A 24,117-nucleotide genomic window follows, 5' to 3' on the forward strand; every position below is an offset into this window, starting at 1 on the left:
AACCCAGGGAGTTTGAGGAGACCATGGACGCCCTGCAGGCAGACATCGACCAGCTGGAGGCAGAGAAAGCGGAGCTGAAGCAGCGTCTCTCCAACCAGTCAAAGGTGACCATCGAGGGCCTCAGGGCCCCGCCTGCCTCTGGCATCGCATCCATCATCTCAGGAACCGCCGGAGGTGAGTCTCCTGAGTCTTTTGATACCTCGCACGCCTTTATACCTATATAACGCACCTGACACCTCACATTATACCATCACTCATATTCTGATGAAGCTGTTTCAGAAGATTGACATGGAAAAAGCCATGTAGTGTTTGTGCGAAATCAACTTTAGTCGTGAATTTGTACTTAGAAAATCGCCCGATAGACAATGTTATCGCCTCCTAGCGGCCATCCCAAAAATGTCAAATGCTAATGTAAAATGTAAAAAAAAAAGACTGCGAGCTCGCATGCTACAGGAGGGACAGGGTTATCATGACATTGACAAAAGCAAATTATTGGAGCTAAATCTTTTCCAGCAGCCTGCCCTATTCCATTCTGGTGGAGCTGTGGCACGAAAGAGGTGTGTAGGCCTGTCTGTAGTGATGGGCATCTTTCCATTTTCAAGACGATTCGATACCTATCTAGATACATGAGCGATATGTTTTAGTTTGAAGCGATTGGTTTGATTAGAGGAACGGTTCGATGCGGTACAATTCGGTGCACTAACATTTGTTGCATACACACAAGCTTTCCATTCTAAATGAAAATGTGCTGCTGATGGAGATCATGAGCTGGATCTGTCTGAGGAGATGTGTGTGTGTATGATGTATGTAGGCACCTGAGCTAAGCCAGAAGAGAAACTTTACCACCCCACTATCACGGAACCCAAACCGGCTGCGTGCGTGCGCCATCGTGCATACATTTATTTTGTCCCCCTACACCAAATGCGATCACAACATGCAGGTTAAAATATCAAAACAAACTCTGAACCAATTACATTAATTTGGGGACAGGTCGAAAAGCATTAAACATTTATGGCAATTTAGCTAGCTAGCTTGCAGTTGCTAGCTAATTTGTCCTCGGAGTTGTTATTTTACCTGAAATGCACAAGGTCCTCTACTCCGACAATTAATCCACACATAAAACGGTCAAACGAATCGTTTCTAGTCATCTCTCCTCCTAGGCTTTTTCTTCTCTTGACTTTATATTGCGATTGGCAACTTTCATAAATTAGGTGCATTACCGCCACCGACCTCGTTCGTCTTTCAGTCACCCACGTGGGTATAACCAATGAGGAGATGGCACGTGGGTACCCGCTTCTATAAACCAATGAGGAGATGGGAGAGGCAGGACTTGCACCGTGATCTGCGTCACAAATAGAACTGACTTATATTTTAGCCCTTGGCAACGCAAACGTTCGTTGGCGCAATAATTGAATAATATTGATTTCTAAATTTATTTTTCAACGGTTGCGCACACGAGTCAGCCTGTTTGTTAAGTGTTAGCATTTTGTCATCCAACCCCCCCCGCCCCCACACTTTTGATCTGAAATCACCATCACCCGCTAATTAGTTTGTCATTTTAGCAGATAAAAAGTGTTAGAGCTAGATTGAATTGAAACATTTGGTATAACATAGCCAATGAGTATAGAGCACAACTTTGGWTTTCACCCTGTCTCATAATTGAATGGTTTAGACAGTTTACGTTTGGACAAGACTTGGTGATTGCTGTCCTCGTTGTGAAATTATCAACTTTACCATGTATATCTAAAATATACAGATTTTTGTTTCAAGCAAAACTACCAAAACAAATTGTTCAGGTTCACCCTCAGCAATAAAATGAAATTGAATGTAAGCGCCCCCGATCAGCATGTGAGCCAGATGAGTTATCTCTGGCGGTAGCTTATGCTACTTTTATTCCGGTAAAACACAATTTTCAAAAGCACATTTGATAAAAATAACCTACGATATTACATTGGTTGACGCTCAACTAATAAAGCGTAATTTTGCGCAAGCTATTTTACAAACATTTGAATACTGAAGGTGATGTTCACTTGTGCAAGATCAGGAATAGGCCTACATTTTTGCTGGTCAGCGTGAAAAGCTGCACACATCGCAGAGTTTGACTAGGCTACTGATATTGCCTGCCTGGGGTTGATGCAAAATTACTTTTAAATCAATGACTGTCAACACAATTACATGCTTAGTTCGACACTGAAGGTGAGAGGTATTTTCTTATTTGGACACTGAAGGTGAGAGGTATAAGATGAGAGGTACACTATATATACAAATGTATGAGGACACCCCTTCAAATTAGTGGATTCGGCTATTTTAGCCACACTCGTTGCTGACAGGTGTGTAAAATTGAGCACACAGCCATGCAATCTCCATAGACTAACATTGGCAGAAGAATGGCCCGTACTGAAGAGCTCTGACTTTCAACGTGGCACCTTTCCAACAAGTCAGTTCGTCAAATTTCTGCTCTGCTAGAACTGCCCCGTTCAACTGTAAGTGCTGTTAATGTGAAGTGGAAACGACTAGGAACAACAATGGCTCAGCCGCGAAGTGGTAGGCCACACAAGCTCACAGAACAAGACCGTCGAGTGCTGGAGCGCATAGTGTGTAAAAATTGTCTGTCCTTCACGCTTCACCATCTGGCAGTCCGACGGACGAATCTGGGTTTGGCGGATGCCAGGAGAACACTACCTGTCTGAATACAGGGTGCCAGCTGTAAAGTTTGTTGGAGGAATAATAGTTTGGCTGTTTTTCATGGTACGGGCTAAGCCCCTTAGTTTCAGTGAAGGGAAATCTTAACGCCACAACATACAATGACATTCTAGACGATTCTGTGCTTCCAATTTTCTGGCAACAGTTTGGGAAAGGCCCTTTACTGTTTCAGCATGACAATGCCCCTGTGCACAAAGCGAGGTCCATGCAGAAATGGTTTGTTGAGATCGATGTGGAAGAACTTGACTGGCTGCACAGAGCCCTGACCTCAACCCCATCGAACACCTTTGGGATGAATTGGAACGCTGACTGCGAGCCAGGTCTAATCACCCAACATCAGTGTCAGACCTCACTAATGCTCTTGTGGCTGAATGGAAGCAAGTCCCTGCAGCAATGTTCCAACATCTAGTGGAAAGCCTTCCCAGAACAGCGGAGGCTGTTATAGCAGCAAGGGGGGGACCATCTCCATATTAATGGCCATGATTTTGGAATGAGGAGTTCGATGAGCACGTGTCCACATTAATTTGSTCATGTAGTGTATTTTTTTTAAAGACATTTTTAGCGGAAAACATTTTGTGAACCGCCGATTTCATAACMTTTGAATAAATTTCTGACCAAATGGGTCCAGTGGAACGACGGGTCCACTCATACCGCTGTGTATCAATTTATCATTACATCCCTACCGGTCMGTGTGTGCCGAAGCATGCAAATGGAGCGAGTGACACACAGTCAACAGTCGGGTAATGGGTTGTAAATCATCATGGGCTGCAGAGCAAGCAACTCTGCTGTCCTCAACTGGTTATAATTATAAACTGATTTGCATTTTTGCCTCATCCTCTCTTATTAGGCCTAGGCTACTAGACTATACGTTGTAGGTAAGGTTGCACATGTTTGGAATAATATGTAAATGGGCATAGGCCAACTACAGGCTACGCATCGTTTCTTTCATAAGCTTTGCTCAGCTGTAGCCCAAGTTACATTTTTTGACTTATTGTTCCATGTTGTTTGCTCAATTTCAATTATTGTGGCCTAAAATATTTGCCATTCAAAATAAAGCTGTGATTAAGAATAGCATAGACTCCGACTTTCATGATTGTTCCCATTTTAAAAGCTGCAACTTTAAGACAAACACTTTATTAGCATAACTGGAATTTATCCATATGGATAGGGCCACATTTGAAATGTTCATAATAGAAGAACTATAAAAATCATATGCATGACCATGATAGCAATTGACAGGGAACACTTTGGAGATGATGAGGAAATGATCCGACCAAAGGTGAGGACGCAATAGTTGTTCAACCTGATACAAGACTTGTTGATTTAATGTGCATTTTACATTTACTGTACTATTCACAACATTTTGTAAATAACGAAATCTGAAAATACTCGTGTTACATCCAGTAACAATACGAATATTCATTGACATTTTTGAAGTAGGTGCAAGATAAGGAAAAAAACGACGAATATTCATTGACATTTTTGAAGTAGGTGCAAGATAAGAAAAAAAAACGATTGCAAGGTTTTGAGCGAGCGGTCTAATTGGTGTCTTCAAGTGGCCATACACCTATCCCAGACTGTGCACAGTTACTAAGTAATTTCCATGCACTTTTATGACGCCAGGAAAGAGCCTTCAAATACCAGGTGCTTTTTATTTGAGCTCGTAGCTTTGCCATTTAGGAACTGAAGCACGCACACTTGTTTGGGACACAGTCCTTCGTCCACCACCATCACACACATTACTGTTGCTGTTTACGCTAGCCCAAAAAAACGGTCCGTTTTATAAATTGCAATCTGGGTCAGGTAGGCATCATTTGAAAGCTGGTTCTATTGCCAACATGGCTAGCTAAGTTCTAAAATACGATCTTACAGTGTTGGGTTTTCAAAAGGCACTTCAGACAAACAGATTGTACTTTTGGTGTGCATAGAATGGAGTCATGAGTGCATTCGGATGTTGGTCGAACAGAGCGATCATAATCGTTGATAGTGTAAATGACGTGACTTTTCAAATATGGGAATGTAGAGTGCACATCTGGACTCATGGGTGTGTGTGGTTTGCTTGTATGACATCGAAGCGGTATTTATTGTCATTGTTAACGTCTCATCTTTCAGAACACATCAACTCTTCTCGATTTACAGCATTTCCCTCACTCAGACAGCAAATGTGCAAAAGTAGTCCAATTAGCGGGAGGGAGGGGGGGTGTCTTATCACGCGCGGTGCTCTAGTTTATAACAGCTGTCTGTCAAAATCCACAGCGCTGTGAAGGGAGAACCTGAGCTCTGACGTCATGTATTGCATGTTACTGTACATCCACTGCATTCCAATTTAGGCAAATGTCAATGACAATCTGCCATTTCATCCCGTATAATGCATGACGGGCTGTGAGTGGAAAGGGATACTGCTAATATGATATTTCAATTAGTAGGATAAGGGTCTCATGCATAATGTCTGTCTTATAGTGCTTTGCTCAACTGTAACCTAAGGTTTGTTCAAATTTCAAATTTGTTCTCTCATTATTACCTCAGGCCTACCATGTTTATAGGTAATTCAGGTTATTAAAATAAAACGTTACTTTCTYAGATAGATCATGAAAGCGCGGTGGGAGAGAAATCCAGTATGCATTAAACTGAAAGAGTGCCTTAATAGGCCAAGTCATATTCGTATCAAATGGAGAGAAAATTAGTCTTTTAAATCAATAAGATTTAATAAAAATGTACTTTGTTTATTGGCCCAGATCATCTGACATTCGAGAGAGAGAAGAAAAAAAAACATTTTCTGAACGGACATTTTGCATTGTTTTGGTGAAACTCTTAGCTCTGCCTACGTTGTTCTCTTGCATTCTGTAAATATAACATATATTTTTTGAAATTGACTATAGCCAATATAAATATATAGGCCATTTTCTCAATGTCACCCATGAAATTCTCTGCTGGCTTTGCCTGACTCTGCTTTTTACTGTGTGGCCACAGTCAAGCTGAAATAGGCTTGGTATCTTCTGTCACATCACCATCGATGATGGCTGTCAATCATCCTCGATAGACGGTGCTAACGTAATATCATCCAATCCTAAAGCCATGTTGTGATTAGGGTTTATAATCTGCTAAATATGTTCTGACTGTTTTAATTTACAAATGTCTTACCCCTCCCTATCCCCCCCTTCTCTCCTCCTCCCACCCCCTCCCTTCCTCCTCTCCAGCGGGTGTTGCCCCAGGGGCAGGGGGCCTGTCTGGGCCGATGCAGGTGGTGGACTCCCCTCTCCTCCGTCAGCAGGTGGAGACCCAGAGACTGGGCATCAAACACCTGAAGAACGAGAACAACAGACTGAAGGTCAGACCACTGCAGGGAACTGACTTGTGTGTGTCACTTTTAGTGCCATCTCTATTCTGTCCTAATCAAAATATGGATTCATTCTTTCTCTTGTTACCAGTAACGAGAACTGTATTTTTGAAGATCATTGAAGTCTGTCTGTGTTGTATGCTTTTCTTGATGTAGTTCATTGAACAGTCTATTTATCATGGAACGTATGTTCACTAGTAGTTCATTGAAAGTAGTCCATTCCTTTTCATGTATACATGTATGTTTCTGACTGTAGTTAGCTCTGTGTTGATGACTGTGTCTCTGTCTCTATTGATAACTCTCTGTATATCGCTGTCCTCCAGGCAGAGAAGATGAGAGCCCAGTTAGCCTCCCTCCCTCCCCTCCACGTCCCCAAGCTTCCTCTGAGAGAGGCCTCCATCTCTCCCCCTGCTGAGGGGCCTCTCCACGGGGCTCTCTACAGGAAGACAGACCAGCTCCTGGGGACCCTGCTCAAGATGAGCGCCGCCGTTAAGGTGGTCGACATCACCGGGAAGACTCCAGGTGGGAGGGATGTGGGTGTTTTTGTGTGACAGGAAGACACCAGGTCTGTGTGTGTGTCTAAAGGGTTTTGTGAGTGTGTAGCGTAGTTTATATTGTTTTTCAGTACGTGTGTATTTGAGTTAGAGAAAATCTAATATGTACCATCTCTTTCTCTCCTACAGTGAGTGCGAGTGCTCAGCTCCTGGACCAGACAGCTCGACTGCAGTCTCTGAGTGACGCTCTGGACAAACTGAAGGTGACCTGAATTTATATGATCAACCCTAGTAATTATCATAGTATTTCTCTACACCACAGACAGATTTTGTCCACTAATCTCTCTATCATGGAAATGGACACAACAACATCTCTCTCTCTCTCTCAGGGTGAAGTGTCAGAGCATGTGGTTTCTCAGCAGTCTGGGGCGAAGGTCTCCTCTGACTTTGCCACCTTCCCCATTTCCTCCTTCGTCAAGGTAACACACACATCAGACACTTCGTAGGCACTCAAATAAATACAATAGATATCTGGTTTATGCATAAGACTGTATTTGTTGTCCTTTAACCTGTTCTTCTCTCTTGTACTCTCAGGCCAAGGAGGAGAAGCAGGGGGGTACGGTGTTCATAGGGCGCGTGGCCATCCCATGTGCCAAGGGCCAGGAGCAGGTGCACCGTCTCGTCCTATCACAGCAGCACCTGCAGCAAGTGCACCGCCTCCTCATGACCTAAGATGCCATCCCATGGGCCTGCGTCCGCAAGCTCCTCCAATCAAAGCACAGCAGATGCAAAAAATGTTTTTTTCAGTTCCAGTCCCTTTCCTATTGTTCATCAGATTCTCTCAGGACACGTCGTTACACTACACCACCTGGTCAAAGGTATTACACATCTATGCCAAAGAGACAAGTGTTCTCGTCTAGTTATAATACTTCATACAGTAATTGTTATTCTTTACCAACACGTTCTACATGATTGTCAGTCTTTTTAAAGCAGCTTTTGAGTGACTCAACTCGTAAATGTTGCATCTCTAGAACTGATTTAAAAGTATGGAGAAACAAACAACAAAATGTATGCACACCAAGCGAGTTGATGATGGAGCAGAAATTGGTTAACCATAGGGAAATGGCACAATTATTCATGCATTGCACTTTTTGTACTGTGGTGATTATTTAAATCTACACCTACCTGTGTAAACCAGCAGTCAGGACCAAGCAAATTCACCACTGAAATAAATGCCATTTAGCCACGTTAATGTGTTATTCCCATTTTGAGAGACTACTTTATTCTAGATCAAACCTATGGTGTCAAAAGGCACCCTATAACATGACAATGAAGTTACAAGTCATACACCTTTAACTTCTGAGACGGGAAGCTAATTTGATAAATGTAGGGTGTATGACATGCCAACAGCAACCAGGTTTCACTGATTTATAAATAGTGTTGGTATTCACAAGTTCAGTTAGACCATCATATGTACCGGTGTCGAGACCTTAGTCATTATGGTAGATGAATGCAAGTATGTCTGGGTGGAAAAGACATGAATTGTAAATGCTGAAGATTCTAGGATGTGGCTAGTGCTTAAAGTTAAACCTCAAAATCCATTATACTGTTTAACATGTTCCTACAAGACCATGTAAGACAACACAGTGGACTGACGGGAGGCTGTATGACTGTCCTGTATTCTAAAACAGACCAATAAAGCTCTTACCTAACAAAATGGATTACTTGGTAACATGAAATTCTTTCCATGCCTATGTAACGGATGTGAAATGGCTAGCTAGTTAGCGTTTCAATCAGTTACGTCACTTGCTCTGAAACCTAGAAGTAGTGTTGCACCTTGCTCTGCAAGGGCCGCGGCTTTTGAGGAGCGATGGGTAACGATGCTTCGTGGGTGACTGTTGTTGATGTGTGCAGAGGGTCCCTGGTTCGCGCCCGTGTCGGGGCGAGGGGACGTACTAAAGTTATACTGTTACACCTAGACCTGGACTAAAACACAAGGAGAGGATGAGGAGACTCAATGAGAACTAAATCAGTGTAATTTTATTGTAACATTTTTCCAGTATGCCTAAACATACAACCAACCCCCAACAATGGCAAGATAATACTAAGATATAGACTGACAGAATATAATGTCACAGCCTTTCAACTTAAAAAGCCTCAATAGTAAAAATAAACAATTTTTAAAAAACTATGATTTCTTGAGCAGAAGGCAATACACAGCCCTTTAGAAATGTAGTTTGAGGCACCACACATGTTTGGGATACACAAGCAAATTACAGAATTATGAAATACCTTTAAACGCTGCCTATACATAATCACGTGATGAGATGAGCAAGTACCATTAGTTTGAACACTATATACAGGGCCCGGAGTTTTTCCTGGTCACATGGTCCAGGAAAAGCTCTATCCTAGTTTGCACAGTCTACACCAAAGAGCTACACAGAACTAAAGTACAAGAGCTTTCCAGTCAGTATCTCTGGCATGTGTACGGGGCGTAGTGCTTCTTCGGTTGTTTCTTCCTCATCACATACTGGTTCTCAGGACGGAGAGGGACGTAGGGTCTGGGGTGGTAGGCCTCATTATGCTGCACCGGCCTGTAGTGTCTAGCTGGAAGAGATTAAAGGGAGAGTGCTAAACAGTCATTTGGGCTTTAATCACCCCAGGATTGATACAGTTCTTTACTACAGAGCAGAGGCACTACTTGTAAATCCCTTTTGCACCAAGCAAGGGAGGAGAGACTTCAATGGCTAAATGTTCTGCTTCACACAATGGAATCTGGAGGGATAGGTATACAGAACTACACTTAATGGCCGTGTCCAAAATCTATCTTGCCTACTATGGCCAGTGTCAGAGATCCCATGATTAGACTACTGTGCGCACGTGTTTGTCAACTTACTTCTGTTCCGGACCATCCCGTTATTTTCACTGCATCTGTTGTCCTGTGAGTGTCTGTTGACTGGGGGATGTTTGTAGACCGCCGTCTGTCTGTGGTTGACCACTTGGGTGTGTCTGTGATGCACCGGGGCAGTCGGCTGTCTGTTGACCAGGCTTGGTCTGTCGGCTTGGTCCTCCTCGAAGCTGAAGTAGCCAACGCCGTACTTGGGGTGGACAGGAAGCTCGTCCTCATAGAATCAAGTCAAATTGTATCTATTCATTTTCAAATGTGTTGGACATTGTTAAATTGTGACTTGACAATTTAAAAGTGCATTTAGAATCGCAACACTTCACAATAAAAAAAAAAATATGGAAGAAATAAAAGCAAACAAAAGGCAATAAATAGAAAAACAAAGGATGTCTAAAACAGTCAAATCACAGATTAAAGGCCAAGCTAAAACGGTGGAGTTAAGTGCAATTTCAACCTCACCACTTTAAGCAACATACCAGTATCTACATGAGAAAATGGGAAATAGTGGTGAAGTGTCCCTTTAAAACCCTCAATGGTGTTTGCCCCTTACCTCGTAGAACTGTTCTCCGCAGCCGTTGTATTTCCCTTCCAGAGGCCTGTAGGGTTCATCCGAAGCTGGTCTGTAGGGCTCAAGGCCTGAGTCCTCAGCAGGATTCCATCCTAGAGCACAAGAGAAATGTTGTTCAGTTTAATGTACGTAAGCTATCCTTCCATAGATCTGTAGGGCTGAAGGACGGAGTCCAATGCAGGCTGCCACCTTAGAGATACAGGACACGAGGAGAGACGGATGTTGCAGTTGAGTTGAATTAATGAATACAGAATTGTTCTTCCCAAAAAGGTTTCTCGAGCTGTATTAGGAAGTTGTCATTATACAAATATCTGATTCATACCTGCTGAATTGGGAGTGAAATAGTTTGCCTCAGGCTCGTATCCGTCATAATGTCCAAACCCCTCTGTTGCCCAGGCAACTGGTGAATTACATGGCAGGGTCAGTACACATACATTTATCTCCACTCACGGAAAGATTCCTTAGGATCCAAACCTCCCATAACCTGTGGTCATGAATCATTACGCAGTTGTGGGAGTTGTGAATGAATTGGTTACTCAGGTGCCGTGCACAGAGGGACAGGTGTGAAGGAGGCAAGTCAAGTGGGTGTGAATGACAGCAGCCTTTTTAAAGTGGCATTAGGTGAAGATGCAGGTTAAACTCCACAGTAGTCAAGTGAACCAGGCAGCCAAGTGAACCAGGCAGCCAAGTGAACCAGGCAGTCAAGTGAACCAGGCAGTCAAGTGAACCAGGCAGTCAAGTGAACCAGGCAGTCAAGTGAACCAGGCAGTCAAGTGAACCAGGCAGTCAGTAAATCATTTTACCACTGCAGTGACCTGGGTTCATCATCCTGGGGTCTGGTCTCCTGAAATGAGGCTCTGGTGGGTAGTGCCAGGTGTGTAGCAATGAGGGAATAACACAAACTCCAAAGCAAATCAGGGGGAGAAAAACAGGTTTATTTGAGAAGGACAAATCATAGATGTTATGCTGGGAGGTAGATGTTCAGTCTCCCCTGTTCTCAGTTTTTCTCCACAGAACAAAAGGAACAGGATGCCATTTATAACCCCCCACCCTAGCCTGGAGTTGACCAATCAGAAGTCCTTGCAGTACAACTGGGCCAATGGCCAAATAAGTATCCTGCTCCTGACTCAATGTACAGACCGTAGCACACGTAGCTCTGAGTTCAGGAGTGACATTCCACAGATTCTAAAACCTAACTCCTATTTACAATTCCCTATTGACCATTAGTACTCTATAGTCTTTACTCTTCTCATCCGCTGTGTTGTGTATTTATCTTCAAAATATTCTTATAACCTCAACGTCACGATAACCCGGCATGGTACTACTGTACTGACCAATACAGTGGAAGCCACCACTTACCTCTGTTCTTGGTCATGGTTTTTGTGTGGGCTTTGAGCTGCTGCTGCTCTGAATGATCAATGTGTTCTACAGGGAGAAGAATACCAGTCTTTCAACTGACAGTCAAATTCAAAAACAGACAGGTGATGTGTGTATGTATATTTATTATACTGTATGTGTGTGGTGTTCTACTAACTAACGGTGGTGAGAGGACAGTGTAGCACAAACCCCCAGACCTGTGCAGCAACAGTAAGGATGTGATGCATCAATGAGCTAGAGAGTTCCAGTGTGTATGTATTTACAGTGTGTGTGTGTGTGTACTAACCAACAGTAGTGGCAGGACTGTGCAGCACCACTCCCCAGGCCTCTGCAGCATGTTGCAGCAGTAAGGCGGTGATACGTCGGTGGGCCAGAGAGTTCCAGTGGACCCCATCCTTCATGCGGTGCGCAAGCGAGAAGCGGAACTGGAAGTGGAGGTCCAGGACGTCAAGGCCGTAGGCGTCGGCCACCTTGCTGCTGTAGAAGTTGGCCTGGATCACGTCGTAGCACAGCGTTGGGCCCCTGTGCTCCATCTGGTTGGGAGAAATTAAAGGGGAAGCTATAATAGTTCTTTAGCCATTATTGTGCATCATTTACTATAATTGAGCAATTACTGGGTCACGTTAAATAGGAGCAAACATTCTTAAAGCGGAAAGCCAAAAATAAGCATTCAAGTTTGGGTAGTAAATCAAGATGGTTCCAAATCCGTGCCTATTGAACACGACCCGGCCTCGTCATCTATCTACCTCAGGAACGAAGAAGCCCCCTACGATCCTCTTCCCCAGGGGCATGGTCATGTTCCAGATGACCAGACATTCAGGAGGCAGGATGGAGTTCATCTTGTCGAAGAGCTTATGAAGGTTCTCCTGGTACTCAACATGCCATTTAGGGTTATACCTGGGTGACAAGACAAACCCAGGGACACAAACAAGTATTTTTTTTTTTTTTTTATAAATGTGCACACAAAAAAATGGTTGTAATAATGCAAGAAAATGTGCCTATTTTGAGGACGAAGTTGTCACAATACCATAATTTTGCTCAAGATTGTGATACCAGGCCAAGTATTGCAATACAGAGTAGTATCGGGATACCCAAGGGGTTAGCCCTGTCCCCCCAGAACGCATGTTCTCGTTTAGGATACGTTCTGCACAAAAACTTGTCCCTGATAGTCACACCTCTACACAATACAACAAATTGAATTTAACTTCACAGTTCAGTGTTCCCCTAGGATATTTTTCCATCAGTGGCAAAGTTGGCATAGGGGAGTAGTAGTGGCTGTGGACAATGGAGCGGTCTCTGACTGCAGATTTTATAGGCCCTCTTGGCCGCAGAGAAAATGTTGCTGTTTTAAAGCTAATTTCCTGCAATTCTACACATTTTGCCATGTTGTTATGCCATCAGAGTGACTCATAAAAATAAATAAAGATATACATATATACACACACAAACTCAGCAAAAAAAGAAACGTCCTCACTGTCAACTGCATTTATTTTCAGCAAACTTAACATGTTTAAATATTTGTATGAACATAAGATTCAACAACTGAGTCATAAACTGAACAAGTTCCACAGACATGTGACTAACAGAAATGGAATAATGTGTTCCTGAACATGGGGGGAGGGGTCAAAATCAAAAAGTAACAGTCAGTATTTGGTGTGGCCACCAGCTGCATTAAGTACTGCAGTGCATCTCATCCTCATGGACTGCACCAGATTAGCCATTTCTTACTGTGAGATGTTACCCCACTCTTCCATCAAGGCACCTGCAAGTTCTCTGACATTTCTGTGGGGAATGGCCCTATCCCTCACCCTCCGATCCAACAGGTCCCAGACGTGCTCAATGGGATTGAGATCTGGGCTCTTAGCTGGCCATTGCAGATCACTGGCATTCCTGTCTTGCAGGAAATCACGCACAGAACGAGCAGTATGGCTGGTGGCATTGTCATGCTGGAGGGTCATGTCAGGATGAGCCTGCAGGAAGGGTACCACGGGGGAGGAGGAGGTCTTCCCTGTAACACACAGCGTCGACATTCCCTGCAATGACAACAAGCTCAGTCCGATGGTGTTGTGACACACCACCCCAGACCATGACGGACCCTCCACCTCCAAATCGATCCCGCTCCAGAGTACAAGCCTCGGTGTAACGCTCATTCCTTCGACGATAAATGCGTATCCGACCATCACCCCTGGTGTGACATAACTCGCGACTCGTCAGCGTTGAGCACTTTTTGCCAGTCCTGTCTGGTCCAGCGACAGTGTGTTTGTGCCCATAGGCGACGTTGTTGCCGGTGATGTCTGGTGAGGACCTGCCTTACAACAGGCCTACAAGTCCTCAGTCCAGCCCCTCTCAGCCTATTGCGGGCAGTCTGAGCACTGATGGAGGGATTGTGCGTTCCTGGTGTAACTCGGGCAGTTGTTGCCATCCTGTACCTGTCCCGCAGGTGTGATGTTCAGATGTACCGATCCTGTGCAGGTGTTGTTACACGTGATCTGCCACTGCCAGGACGATCAGCTGTCCGTTCTGTCTCCCTGTAGCGCTGTCTTAGGCATCTCACAGTACGGACATAGCAATTTATTGCCCTGTCCTCATGCCTCCTTGCAGCATGACTAAGGCACGTTCACGCAGATGAGCAGAGACCCTGGGTGTCTTTCTTTTGTTGTTTTTAAGAGTCAGTAGAAAGACCTCTTTAGTGTTCTAAGTTTTCATAACTGTGACCTTAATTGCCTACCGTCTGTAAGCTGTTAGTGTCTTAACGACTGTTCCACAGGTGCATGTTCATTAATTGTTTATGGTTCATTGAAGAAGCATGGGAAACAGTGTTTAAACCATTTACAGTGAAGTTATTTGGATTTTTACGAATGATCTTTGAAAGACAGGGTCCTGAAAAAGGGTTTATTTTGCAGCAGTGGTATGCCGCTGCTAAATTAATATAGGGGAAACACTGCACTTTTTACTGTATAATAGAAAAGGCTATTGCAGAAAATAGCTGATTTGCTCATATCCAAAGGCCTACATGTGGGCAGGAGGAATGTAGTAAGGAATATAAACGCATAATGATCTGACTTTTCATTAAGGAAGGGGGGGACCCCACATCTTTAGCCTACACTTTACACACAGCCTACACACTCTCCCTCTCACATCKATTTTTTCTCACACACACACTGCTCCCAAAAGTTAGGCTCCAAACAGAATAAGGAACACCAGAAAAATACGGATTTTGGATTCAGATTTAGCTTAGAAATACATTGATTAGGCATACGCTTCCTACTTTTGAAGCACTACCATGAGTAGGCTAACCAATCCAAAATGTGTGCATCGCCAAGGGGTACCATGTTAGCTAGCCAGGCAACATGACTAAACATGGTCGTGTGTTATCAAACCTCACAGACCATGAGTAATTTAAAACGGCCCACAACATGGTTTATAAAATTATATAACGTATGCGCCAATTCGCAGTAGAATGGGGTTTGGGCTAGAAACGTGCGGTTTTCAGTGACATTAAGGCGCAAGCATGACTGTCACTGTGCTCTGTTTTTCCTCTATGGCAGTGACAGCGAAGACTAGTCAGGCTGCAGAACTTGTTCTTACAGGCGAAATGAAAAGGTATCTACGTATCCACTTCACTCGCGTTGTGAGCCACTCCAATAATTAAACAAAATGTAATAACAGTGAAAATGTGCTTATGTCATCGGCCCAAACAAGAAAAACATATTAGCCCATTTTTAAGCCCAAAATTGTCAGATGCTAAATGCTTTTCCACATAATTCAAAATTTGATTATATTTCCAAGTACGATACATTTGTTCACATTTTCATTTCTTTAAATCCATAATATCAAAAAACAAGTTGTTTTTAGTTGGAACTACCCTAAAAACTGCCAAAAATGAAAAGGCACTGTTTTTCAAAATAATATAATGAGAAAATAAGTAATTGGTTATTTTTCTCATCACTTGTTATGTGGGTGGGGCTATATCTGTAGTCCCATCTCATTTGCCATATGCATATCCTGTTCAACATAGCTTTCAAAATAAGAGTTGAGCGTTTGTTGTGAAAGCAAAGGATCATGATTTGGCAAGCTCAGGCTACAGTGTATGACCCTAAAGGTGGTTATGCGTTTTAAGCCATAGATATAATACCAAGGTTTTAAGCATTCTATTCCATTTCGGTTAGTGTGCCAAATACTTTCCCCTTGCAGCCACTCAATTGTGTCAACTTTTTGGCCAGAAAAAGTTCATGTTAATCCACTGAGGCAAAAAGGACAATGCCTATAACCTGTCAAAAATTCCCCAAAAGGGGATATACAGTATCTATTGCCAACTGAACAGAGGAGTTGTCCATTTCACCACCACAGAGCTCCGCTATAGGCGTACCAGTGACAAAGAGTGGAGATGCAGGAGAAGCGCTGTCCATTAAGCTGTGCTGAATAAGGCCAGGCGTGGCCTCGGCTCCCTTTAAAAACGTGGAGTTTTCCTTTGTAGTCTAGGCCTACTTCCTGATTTCGCCATTTGTTCAGTCGAGTTTCTTCGCTCCCTTGATTAGTGTAAACAATCATTTGATATATGCCTTTTATTTCAATGCATTATGTAGTTTTGACCACTTTTGTCCTGCGTTTGCTTTCGCTGAGTAGCCGTTATGGCTTTTGATGTCGGCCTTATTGTGCATTGTAGCCACTATTCAGTGGCATTAACATGTGCAATTCAGTAAGAGAAAAGCTGTGAATGGGGAGTTGAAAATGGGAAGGGATGGCCAGAAAAGCAATTTTGGGGAAAGATTTGGTCTCATGGTCCAAGTGGCTCTATGCCTGTTTTCAAATTTACATTTACATTTAAGTCATTTAGCAGACGCTCTTATCCAGAGCGACTTACAAATTGGTGCATTCACCTTATGACATCCAGTGGAACAACCACTTTACAAATGTGCCCATTTATTTATGGTTTGCTTATAGGACCTACAGAAACAATCATTTAATGTGTCAATGTTTTAATTGGGTCTGTACTCTAGAAAATGAATAGGCCTCCATTAGAATAGGCTACTTCTTGGCCGTTTTAACTGTTATAAATTATATATACCACCTCAGTCACCGGCTTCATCAATAAGTGCATCGACGTTGTCGTCCCCACAGTGACCGTACGTACATATCCCAACCAGAAGCCATGGATTACAGGCAAAATCTGCATCGAGCTGATGGGTTTGAATTTCCGAGCTTTAACCATTATTAATCATTAGTTATAATAGAGACATGAGGGGTGCCATAGCCGAAGGTCTACACCAGAAGTTAATGGTTATCTGTAGGAAGAAGGGTTATGGTGGGAGCAATTAAGCTTGGAATGGGCTGAGTGCAGGGAAAACGGTCACATGTGGCAGTACTGATAAGGGGAAAGAGCCGTGGATAAGGGGGTCAAGGTCAGGTCATGTCACGTTAAGGGAACCCTTTATTGCCCGTATCACTTAGTTTCCTGCCAAGCAATAAAGATGCAATGTTTAGCAATAAGGAGGAGACTCCACCCAAACTGGTGTATGTATACTACCACGGGTGGAACCATGTCTGTCTGATGCAGCTGTATTGACCCTCTGGGAAGAATAAACTTGGTTTAAGCTAGGGATGCACAATATAGGGGTGAACATATCGGAATCAGACGATATTAGCTGAAAATGCCAACATCGGTATCGGCCAGATGTCAAGTTTAACGCCGATGTTAAAAACTGATGTCAAAGCTACCGTGCATACCCATATAACGTAGGTACATGGCGTAATGACGCACGTGGAGCTTTTGCCGACTGGTCGAGCACCGGTACACACTACCAAGTGTGCTATTTTTCAGATGTTGCCCTACCAGTGTTACACAGTAATAGCGTCATTGCTATTAGCTTCACAACATACAAACATACCATGGAACGCCGTTTGGGTCTTTGCGTGTCAAGAAAGATACAGTAGCACTGTCAAAACTGTACAAAAAAGTCTGCAAACAAGCAAACACAGACCACGAATTATGTGTTTACAATACCGCAACTTCGGGGATAGCTAGTTTTAGCTTGTTACCTAGCAAGCACCAATACAACCTGCAGTCATTTTCATTATTCWTAGCAATGATTTAGGAATCCTTGTGAGTAACTATTAGCTAGGTTGCCACTTGTTCGCCTATTGAAATTGAACTCATCTGGCTAGTGAGCTCGACCGGAACGAGTAATGTGTTGTGAAGCTAGCCACAACAAGGATTAGGCACAAAAGTGGAATTTGAAGTTTGCCTTCAAAATAAAAGTATGTCATTGACAGTGATGCAAATGAATACAAATAGAATTATGCCAAACCTTTATTTTGAAGTCTAACCGCAAAGTCCACAATTGTGGCTAATCCTTATTGTGGCTAGCTTCACATAGATGGACCCGACCACCATTAATCAAATAACTGTCTTATAAATTAGGGTTATTTTAGATGACACCTAGCTATATAGCTAACTATAGCTACTGAAACAGATGTCATTTTGCTATGTTTTTGGGACAAGAATATTGTTTGCATCTATAAGCTAGCTAGCGTTTGTTTTTAATGACGAGCACTGCAGGTGCCCGAGACAACTTTACCAGCATAGCATATGTATCGATGAATCGTCGTGACATATGAAATACGAGGGAATGTGTAATAACTACGTAAAAAATTTACGAACGTGTTAAATTATTATGTGACAGGTCAGGTCCTGAGGTCCTGATTGGTCAAATAGTGGTATTTGACGTGTATCTTTTTTGACACGCAAAAACAAATGGCGTTCAATTGAAATCCTGGTTGAGAATGAAACAACTGAACAACGAAACAGCACAGCAAGTAAGTGAAAGAAATAGGTTTTGATTGTTTTACTGGTAATGTAAAAAGTAAATGCCAACAAAATAACTTTTTGGTCAGTGTGGTGTGTGTCTGTGGGTATAACCTTCATTTAACTAGGCAAGTCAGTTTTACAATGACAGCCCGGACAACGCTGGGCCAATTGTGCGCCGCCCTATGGGACTCCCAATCATGGCCAGATGTGATACAGGTTCTTGCACCGAGATGCAGTGCCTTAGACCGCTGTGCCCGTGTGTGTGTTAAATAGTTAACTGTACTAGAATGCTTAAAAGGCCACTAAAATTTTTAATAGCGGTTATCAGTATCGTTTTTTTGGGCAAGGAAAATATTGGATTTCGGTATCGGACAAAAAATGTCATATCGGTGCATCACTAGTTTAAGCTTTCAAGGTGTCCGTCAAGTTCTTACTCTTATAATTAGAAACTAACAGAGCTAGAGCTAGAGGCTAGAGCTGCCGCTTTCAAGGAGCGGGACACTAATCCGGACACATAAGAAATCCCATTATGCCCTCAGACGAACAAGCAAAGCATCAATAGAGGATTAAGATTGAATCCTACTACCACTGACTCTGATGCTCGTCGGATGTGGCAGGGCTCAAAAACTATTACGGGCTACAAAGGGAAACCCAGACGCGAGCCTTCCAGACGAGCAAAATGCCTTTTATGCTCGCTTCGAGGTAAGCAACACTGAAGCATGCATGAGAGTACCAGCTGTTCTGGACGACTGTGTGATAACGCTCTCGGTAGCCAATGTGAGCAAGACCTTTAACAGGTCAACATTCACAAAGCCTCGGGGCCACACGGATTACCAGGACGTGTACTCAAAGCATGCGCGGGCCAACTGGCAAGTGACTTCACTAACATTTACAACCTCTCCCTGACCGAGTCTGTAATTCCTACGTTTCAAGCAGACCACCATTGTCCCTGTGCCCAAGGAAGCGAAGGTAACCTGCCTAAACGATTACCGCCCCATAGCACTCACGGCGGTAGCCATGAAGTGCTTTGAAAGGCTGGCCATGGCTCATATCAACAGCATCCTCCCGGATACCCAGACCCAATCCAATTTGCATACCGCCCCAACAGATCCACAATCTCTATTGCACTCCACACTGCCCTTTCCCATCTGGACGAAAGGAACACCTATGAGAATGCTGTTCACTGACTACAGCTCAGCGTGCCCACAAAGCTCATCACTAAGCTAAGGACTCTGGGACTAAACTCCTCCCTCTGCAACTGGATCCTGGCCTTCCTGACGGGCCACCCCCAGGTGGTAAGGGTAGGCAACAACACGTCTGCCACGCTGATCCTCAACACTGGGGCCCCTCAGGGGTGTGTACTTAGTCCCCTCCTGTACTCCCTGTTAACCCACGACTGCGTGGCCAAACACGACTCCAACACCATCATTAAGTTTGCCGATGACAACACTGGTAGGCCTGATCACCGAAAACGATGAGACAGCCTATAAGGAGGTCAGAGACCTGGCAGTGTGGTGTCAGGACAACAACCTCTCCCTCAATGTGAGCAAGACAAAGGAGTTGATCGTGGACTACATGAAAAGGTGAGCTGAACACATTCCCATTCACATCGACAGAGCTGTAGTGGAGCGGGTCGAGAGTTAAGTTCCTTGGTGTCCACATCACCAACGAACTATCATGGTCCAAACACACAAAGACCGTCGTTAACAGGGCACGACAAAACCTTTTCCCCCTCAGGAGACTGAAAAGATTTGGCATGGGTCCCCAAATCCTCAAAAAGTACTACAGCTGGACCATCGAGAGCATCCTGACTGGTTGCATCACCGTCTGGTATGGCAACTGCTCAGCATCTGACCATAAGGCGCTAGTGGACAGTGCGTTCGGCCCAGTACATCACTGGGGCCAAGCTTCTTGCCATCCAGGACCTATATACTAGGTGGTGTCCAATCACCCAAGTTATAGACCGTTTTCTCTGCTACCGCACGGCAAGCGGTGCCCGGAGCTCCAAGTCTAGGACCAAAAGGCTCGTTAACAGCTTCTACCCCCAAGCCATAAGACTATTTACATTGACGACACCCCCCCGCCAACCCATTTGTTTTGTACACTGCTGCTACTCACTGTTCATCATCTATGCATAGTCACTTCACCCCTACTGCCATGTACAAATTACCTCGACTAACCTGTACCCCCTCACATTGACTCGCTACCGGTACCCCTGTATATAGCCTCGTTATTGTTATTTTATTGTGTTACTCATTTTTTACTTTAGCTTATTTGGTAAACATTTTCTTAACTCTTCCTTGAACCGCACTGTTGGTTAAGGGCTTGTAAGTAAGCATTTCACGTTAAGGTCTACACTTGCTGTATTCGGTGCATGTGACAAATAAAGTTAGATTTGATAATAATGATTTACCTCTACAATGGTTCATGAACTCAGGCCTACATGATAAACTTTAGATATTTTTACTACTTAAAACAAACATAAACCATCTAACAATAAAAAAGTAAACGTCATAATAGCATTAATTAAAAGCCCATCTTTTATTTAAGCAGACTAACTACACTAGGGGTCGGTTTGGGAGGGAAACCTGTAAGGGGACGGTTAGAGCACGTAGGTTACCCGGACTGTCTAACGCCTCCGCGACCTTTGCTCCTGCAATGCCTGGAATGGACACCCTGGGACGGCGGCGCCTGCGGACAGGGCGGCTGGTGGTTTTTCTGCATCTTCTGGACATTGTGATCGATAGGCTAGGTAATACTATGAATGACTTTGAGACTGGCTTTGGCTCCGTTATATAGGGCGGTTCTACCGTGCCGTTCCAAAGCACAAAAACCAGGCAGATACAACAAAATACAGTGAAATATAAAAGTGGCCTACTGGATGTAAGAGGGGGACACTTCTTTTGAGCCTAAAATGAAGAAAATCGGCATAAGATTGGCATAGGTCTTCCGCATGTGATGTAGATCACATGTAGCCCAGCAGCTAAGAATCCTTAGCGTAATATATACAGTGCATTCAGAAAGTATTCAGACCCCTTGATTTCCCCCACATTTTGTTACATTACAGCCTTATTCTGAAATGTATTAAACATTTCCCCCCCTCAATCCACACATAATACCCCATAATGACAAAGCTAACAGTTTTTTTGCCAAATGTATAAAAAAAAGAAAACAAAATATCTTATTTACATAAGCATTCAGAACCTTTGCTATGAGACTCGAAATTGAGCTCACGTGTATCCTGTTTCCATTGATCATCCTTGAGATGTTTCTACAACTTGGAGTCCACCTGTGGTTAATTCAATTGATTGGACATGATTTGGAAAGGTGCATGTCAGAGCAAAAACCAAGTCATGAGGGCGAAGGAATTGTACGTAGAGCGCTATAAAACAGACCTAGTAGGTATCATGAATGCTTGATGAAAAATAAATAAAAGCGTGCGTAAAACCTGCAGACATCCTTAACAGACTGGTCACCTGGAGACGTCCCAGAGACAGGAGTTAACGATGACGACGTCTGGTTTGAGACCGTCTTCGAAGTCCCTCAGGATGCTCTGCATGTAGCGCGAGTAGATCCTCGTCAGGAAGTAGAACCGCACCAGGTGGTGGTCTGAGCGGAACTGACGCACCTTAGGATGAAATAAAGGAAAAGACAGATGTCATAAGAGATCAGGAAGTGCACATGGAAGCCAAGAGTTATAATTGTGTCATCTAGGGCCATTCATTCCCAGTGCAGGTATACTTCCTAAAGAATCACTGTCTTTCTCCTTTTTCTCATCCCAGTGACACACCTCACGGTATTCCGTCCCATTGGTCATTTGACCCAGCCGTCCGCCCTCCACCAGGATGTCTTGCTCGAAGCTCATCTCTCCCTGGTGATGAAGGAGAGAGGGGGTAGATTGGGAGGGGGGCAGAGGGTGGGGTGGTGGAAGAAGCTAGAAGCCACTTTAGTCCTGGTATTATTAAATCAATAATGAATGTTTTTTTTTAAGGACACATTGAAAGCAAAGCTGCAAAAATATTACAATAGAGATAGAATGTATCTACAGTAGGGTTGGACAATGGTCAAAATATCATATCAACGTTTTCCTTATTTTTTACAGTATGGCATTATGATAGTTTCTGAATAATACAAGTTATCTATTTTATGAGTAGTGCATGACCCTAAGATGGAAACTAATGAATTCTAAGTGGTTTTAATGTGCTTTCTCCAATCAAATGTTTTTTTTATACTCAACCAAACTATGACAAAACTGACAGTGAAGTGTTCATTTATTTAGCACTGTATGATAATACCTTTATAGACAGTATTGTAAAAGTCCATACCGGTATGTGGATCCATACCGTTATACCTTAAAAGACAATATATCACCCAGACTTAATCTATAGATCAAATGTCTTTCTAGAAATGTTGCATGGGATATCTCACTTTCACCTTCCAAAATCTGTGAGTCAAGGTTTACCTTAGTCTTGAGCTGACCCAAGCTGAGATATTTGTCCTTTTGCAGCAGAAGCACAATGTCCTTATACACTGAGCGCTGAACTGTGGAGAACACAAATTATGGACATTGACTGACAACGTAAGTTCAGTTGGCAATTTATCATCCAAGGGGTGCACTGTACATTCAATTTGATAACCACAGGCGAGCACTCAAATTCAAACCTGGACACCGGGAAGCCAGTTCTAATGCTTTGCTTGTTAGTATTTATTTGTTACCCTCTAATCAGGCAATGATTTAGGCCTGGGACACTAGGTGGGTGCAACTCATTAACAGGTTGAACAAAAAAACAGCAGTATCCAGACCTCGTTGGATATGATTTGATACCCCTGGGCTAGGGCTTCTTGGGCCTGGAGACACGAAAGACTGAACCACTGACATACATTGGTTTGTACACTTACTCGAGTCCCCCAGGACAACAACAAACTTGTTGTGTAAGAGCTGGCTGGCTTGCTGCTGGCTCACAGCCTTCATGTTCTCCCTCTGTTCATTAAAGTAGAGATTAGGTTCCCAATATTTATAGGAGTGCCTATCAGACGTTGATTTAAAATAGTGTGAGCACTGATTGGATAACAGAGTTTCAGAGTAGCAATTATATACACTGCTCAAAAAAATAAAGGGAACACTTAAACAACACAATGTAACTCCAAGTCAATCACACTTCTGTGAAATCAAACTGTCCACTTAGGYYYCAACACTGATTGACAATAAATTTCACATGCTGTTGTGCAAATGGAATAGACAAAAGGTGGAAATTATAGGCAATTAGCAAGACACCCCCAATAAAGGAGTGGTTCTGCAGGTGGTGACCACAGACCACTTCTCAGTTCCTATGCTGCTCGCCAGAGTAGCTGACAGCCATTAGGTACGAGATGAGATCCTCAGCCCCTGTGAGACCCATATGCTGGTGCGGTTGGCCCTGGGTTCCTCTAATGCAGACAATGGCAGACCTCATGTGCTGGGTGTGTGTCAGCGTTCCTGCAAGAGGAGGACATTTGATGCTATGGACTGGCCCGCCCGTTCTCCAGCCTGAATCCACCCATTGAGCACATCTTGGGACTTCATGTCTCGCTCCATCCACCCCACAAACGAAACACTCAACGTTGCACCGTACAACTGTGCCAGGAGATTGGCGGATGCTTAGTCCAGGTTCTGGAAGGAGAATCCTCAGGAGACCATCCCCACCTCATCAGGAGCTGCCCAGGCGTTGTAGGGAAGGTCCATATCAGGTGCACGTGGAGGCCAACACACTCTGAGCCTCATTTCTGACTTGTTTTAAGGACATTACATAAACGTTGGATCACCTGTAGTGTGGTTTTCACTTTAATTTTGAGTGTGACTCCAAATCCGACCTCCATGGGTTGATAAATTTGATTTCCATTGATAATTTTTGTGTTATTTTGTTGTCAGCACAATTCAAACTCTGT

The 24,117-nt window shown here is 43.5% G+C and overlaps 2 protein-coding genes across 10 annotated transcripts in view; one reads left to right on the forward strand and one right to left on the reverse strand.

Annotated features, from left to right (window-relative positions):
• LOC111952400 (dynactin subunit 1) overlaps positions 1–8,255 on the forward strand; it is a 30,689-nt gene extending 22,434 nt beyond the window's left edge. For all 6 annotated transcript variants that reach the window (XM_070435185.1, XM_070435186.1, XM_023971043.2 and 3 more), the window contains 6 exons: positions 8–174; positions 5,901–6,031; positions 6,364–6,562; positions 6,724–6,797; positions 6,924–7,013; positions 7,129–8,255. In XM_070435185.1, the coding sequence (XP_070291286.1) occupies positions 8–174; positions 5,901–6,031; positions 6,364–6,562; positions 6,724–6,797; positions 6,924–7,013; positions 7,129–7,266 (799 nt within the window). In that variant the 3' untranslated portion in view covers positions 7,267–8,255. The remainder of the gene's footprint in view (positions 1–7; positions 175–5,900; positions 6,032–6,363; positions 6,563–6,723; positions 6,798–6,923; positions 7,014–7,128) is intronic.
• A 322-nt stretch (positions 8,256–8,577) lies between these two features.
• The window catches only part of fam113 (family with sequence similarity 113), a 17,261-nt gene continuing 1,721 nt past the window's right edge, over positions 8,578–24,117 (reverse strand). The window contains exons 2-13 of one of the 4 annotated variants that reach the window (XM_024012449.2): positions 23,092–23,173; positions 22,655–22,734; positions 21,983–22,063; positions 21,669–21,820; positions 12,131–12,281; positions 11,671–11,917; positions 11,367–11,432; positions 10,811–10,909; positions 10,330–10,407; positions 9,990–10,099; positions 9,431–9,656; positions 8,578–9,141 (exon numbers count right to left, since the gene is read on the reverse strand). In XM_024012449.2, the coding sequence (XP_023868217.1) occupies positions 9,002–9,141; positions 9,431–9,656; positions 9,990–10,099; positions 10,330–10,407; positions 10,811–10,909; positions 11,367–11,432; positions 11,671–11,917; positions 12,131–12,281; positions 21,669–21,820; positions 21,983–22,063; positions 22,655–22,734; positions 23,092–23,173 (1,512 nt within the window). In that variant the 3' untranslated portion in view covers positions 8,578–9,001. The remainder of the gene's footprint in view (positions 9,142–9,430; positions 9,657–9,989; positions 10,100–10,329; positions 10,408–10,810; positions 10,910–11,366; positions 11,433–11,670; positions 11,918–12,130; positions 12,282–21,668; positions 21,821–21,982; positions 22,064–22,654; positions 22,735–23,091; positions 23,174–24,117) is intronic. The other 3 variants (XM_024012457.2, XM_024012466.2, XM_024012473.2) reach the window with 3 other exon arrangements.

Source organism: Salvelinus sp. IW2-2015, linkage group LG3, assembly GCF_002910315.2.
Source record: "Salvelinus sp. IW2-2015 linkage group LG3, ASM291031v2, whole genome shotgun sequence".
Taxonomy (NCBI): Eukaryota; Metazoa; Chordata; class Actinopteri; order Salmoniformes; family Salmonidae; genus Salvelinus; species Salvelinus sp. IW2-2015.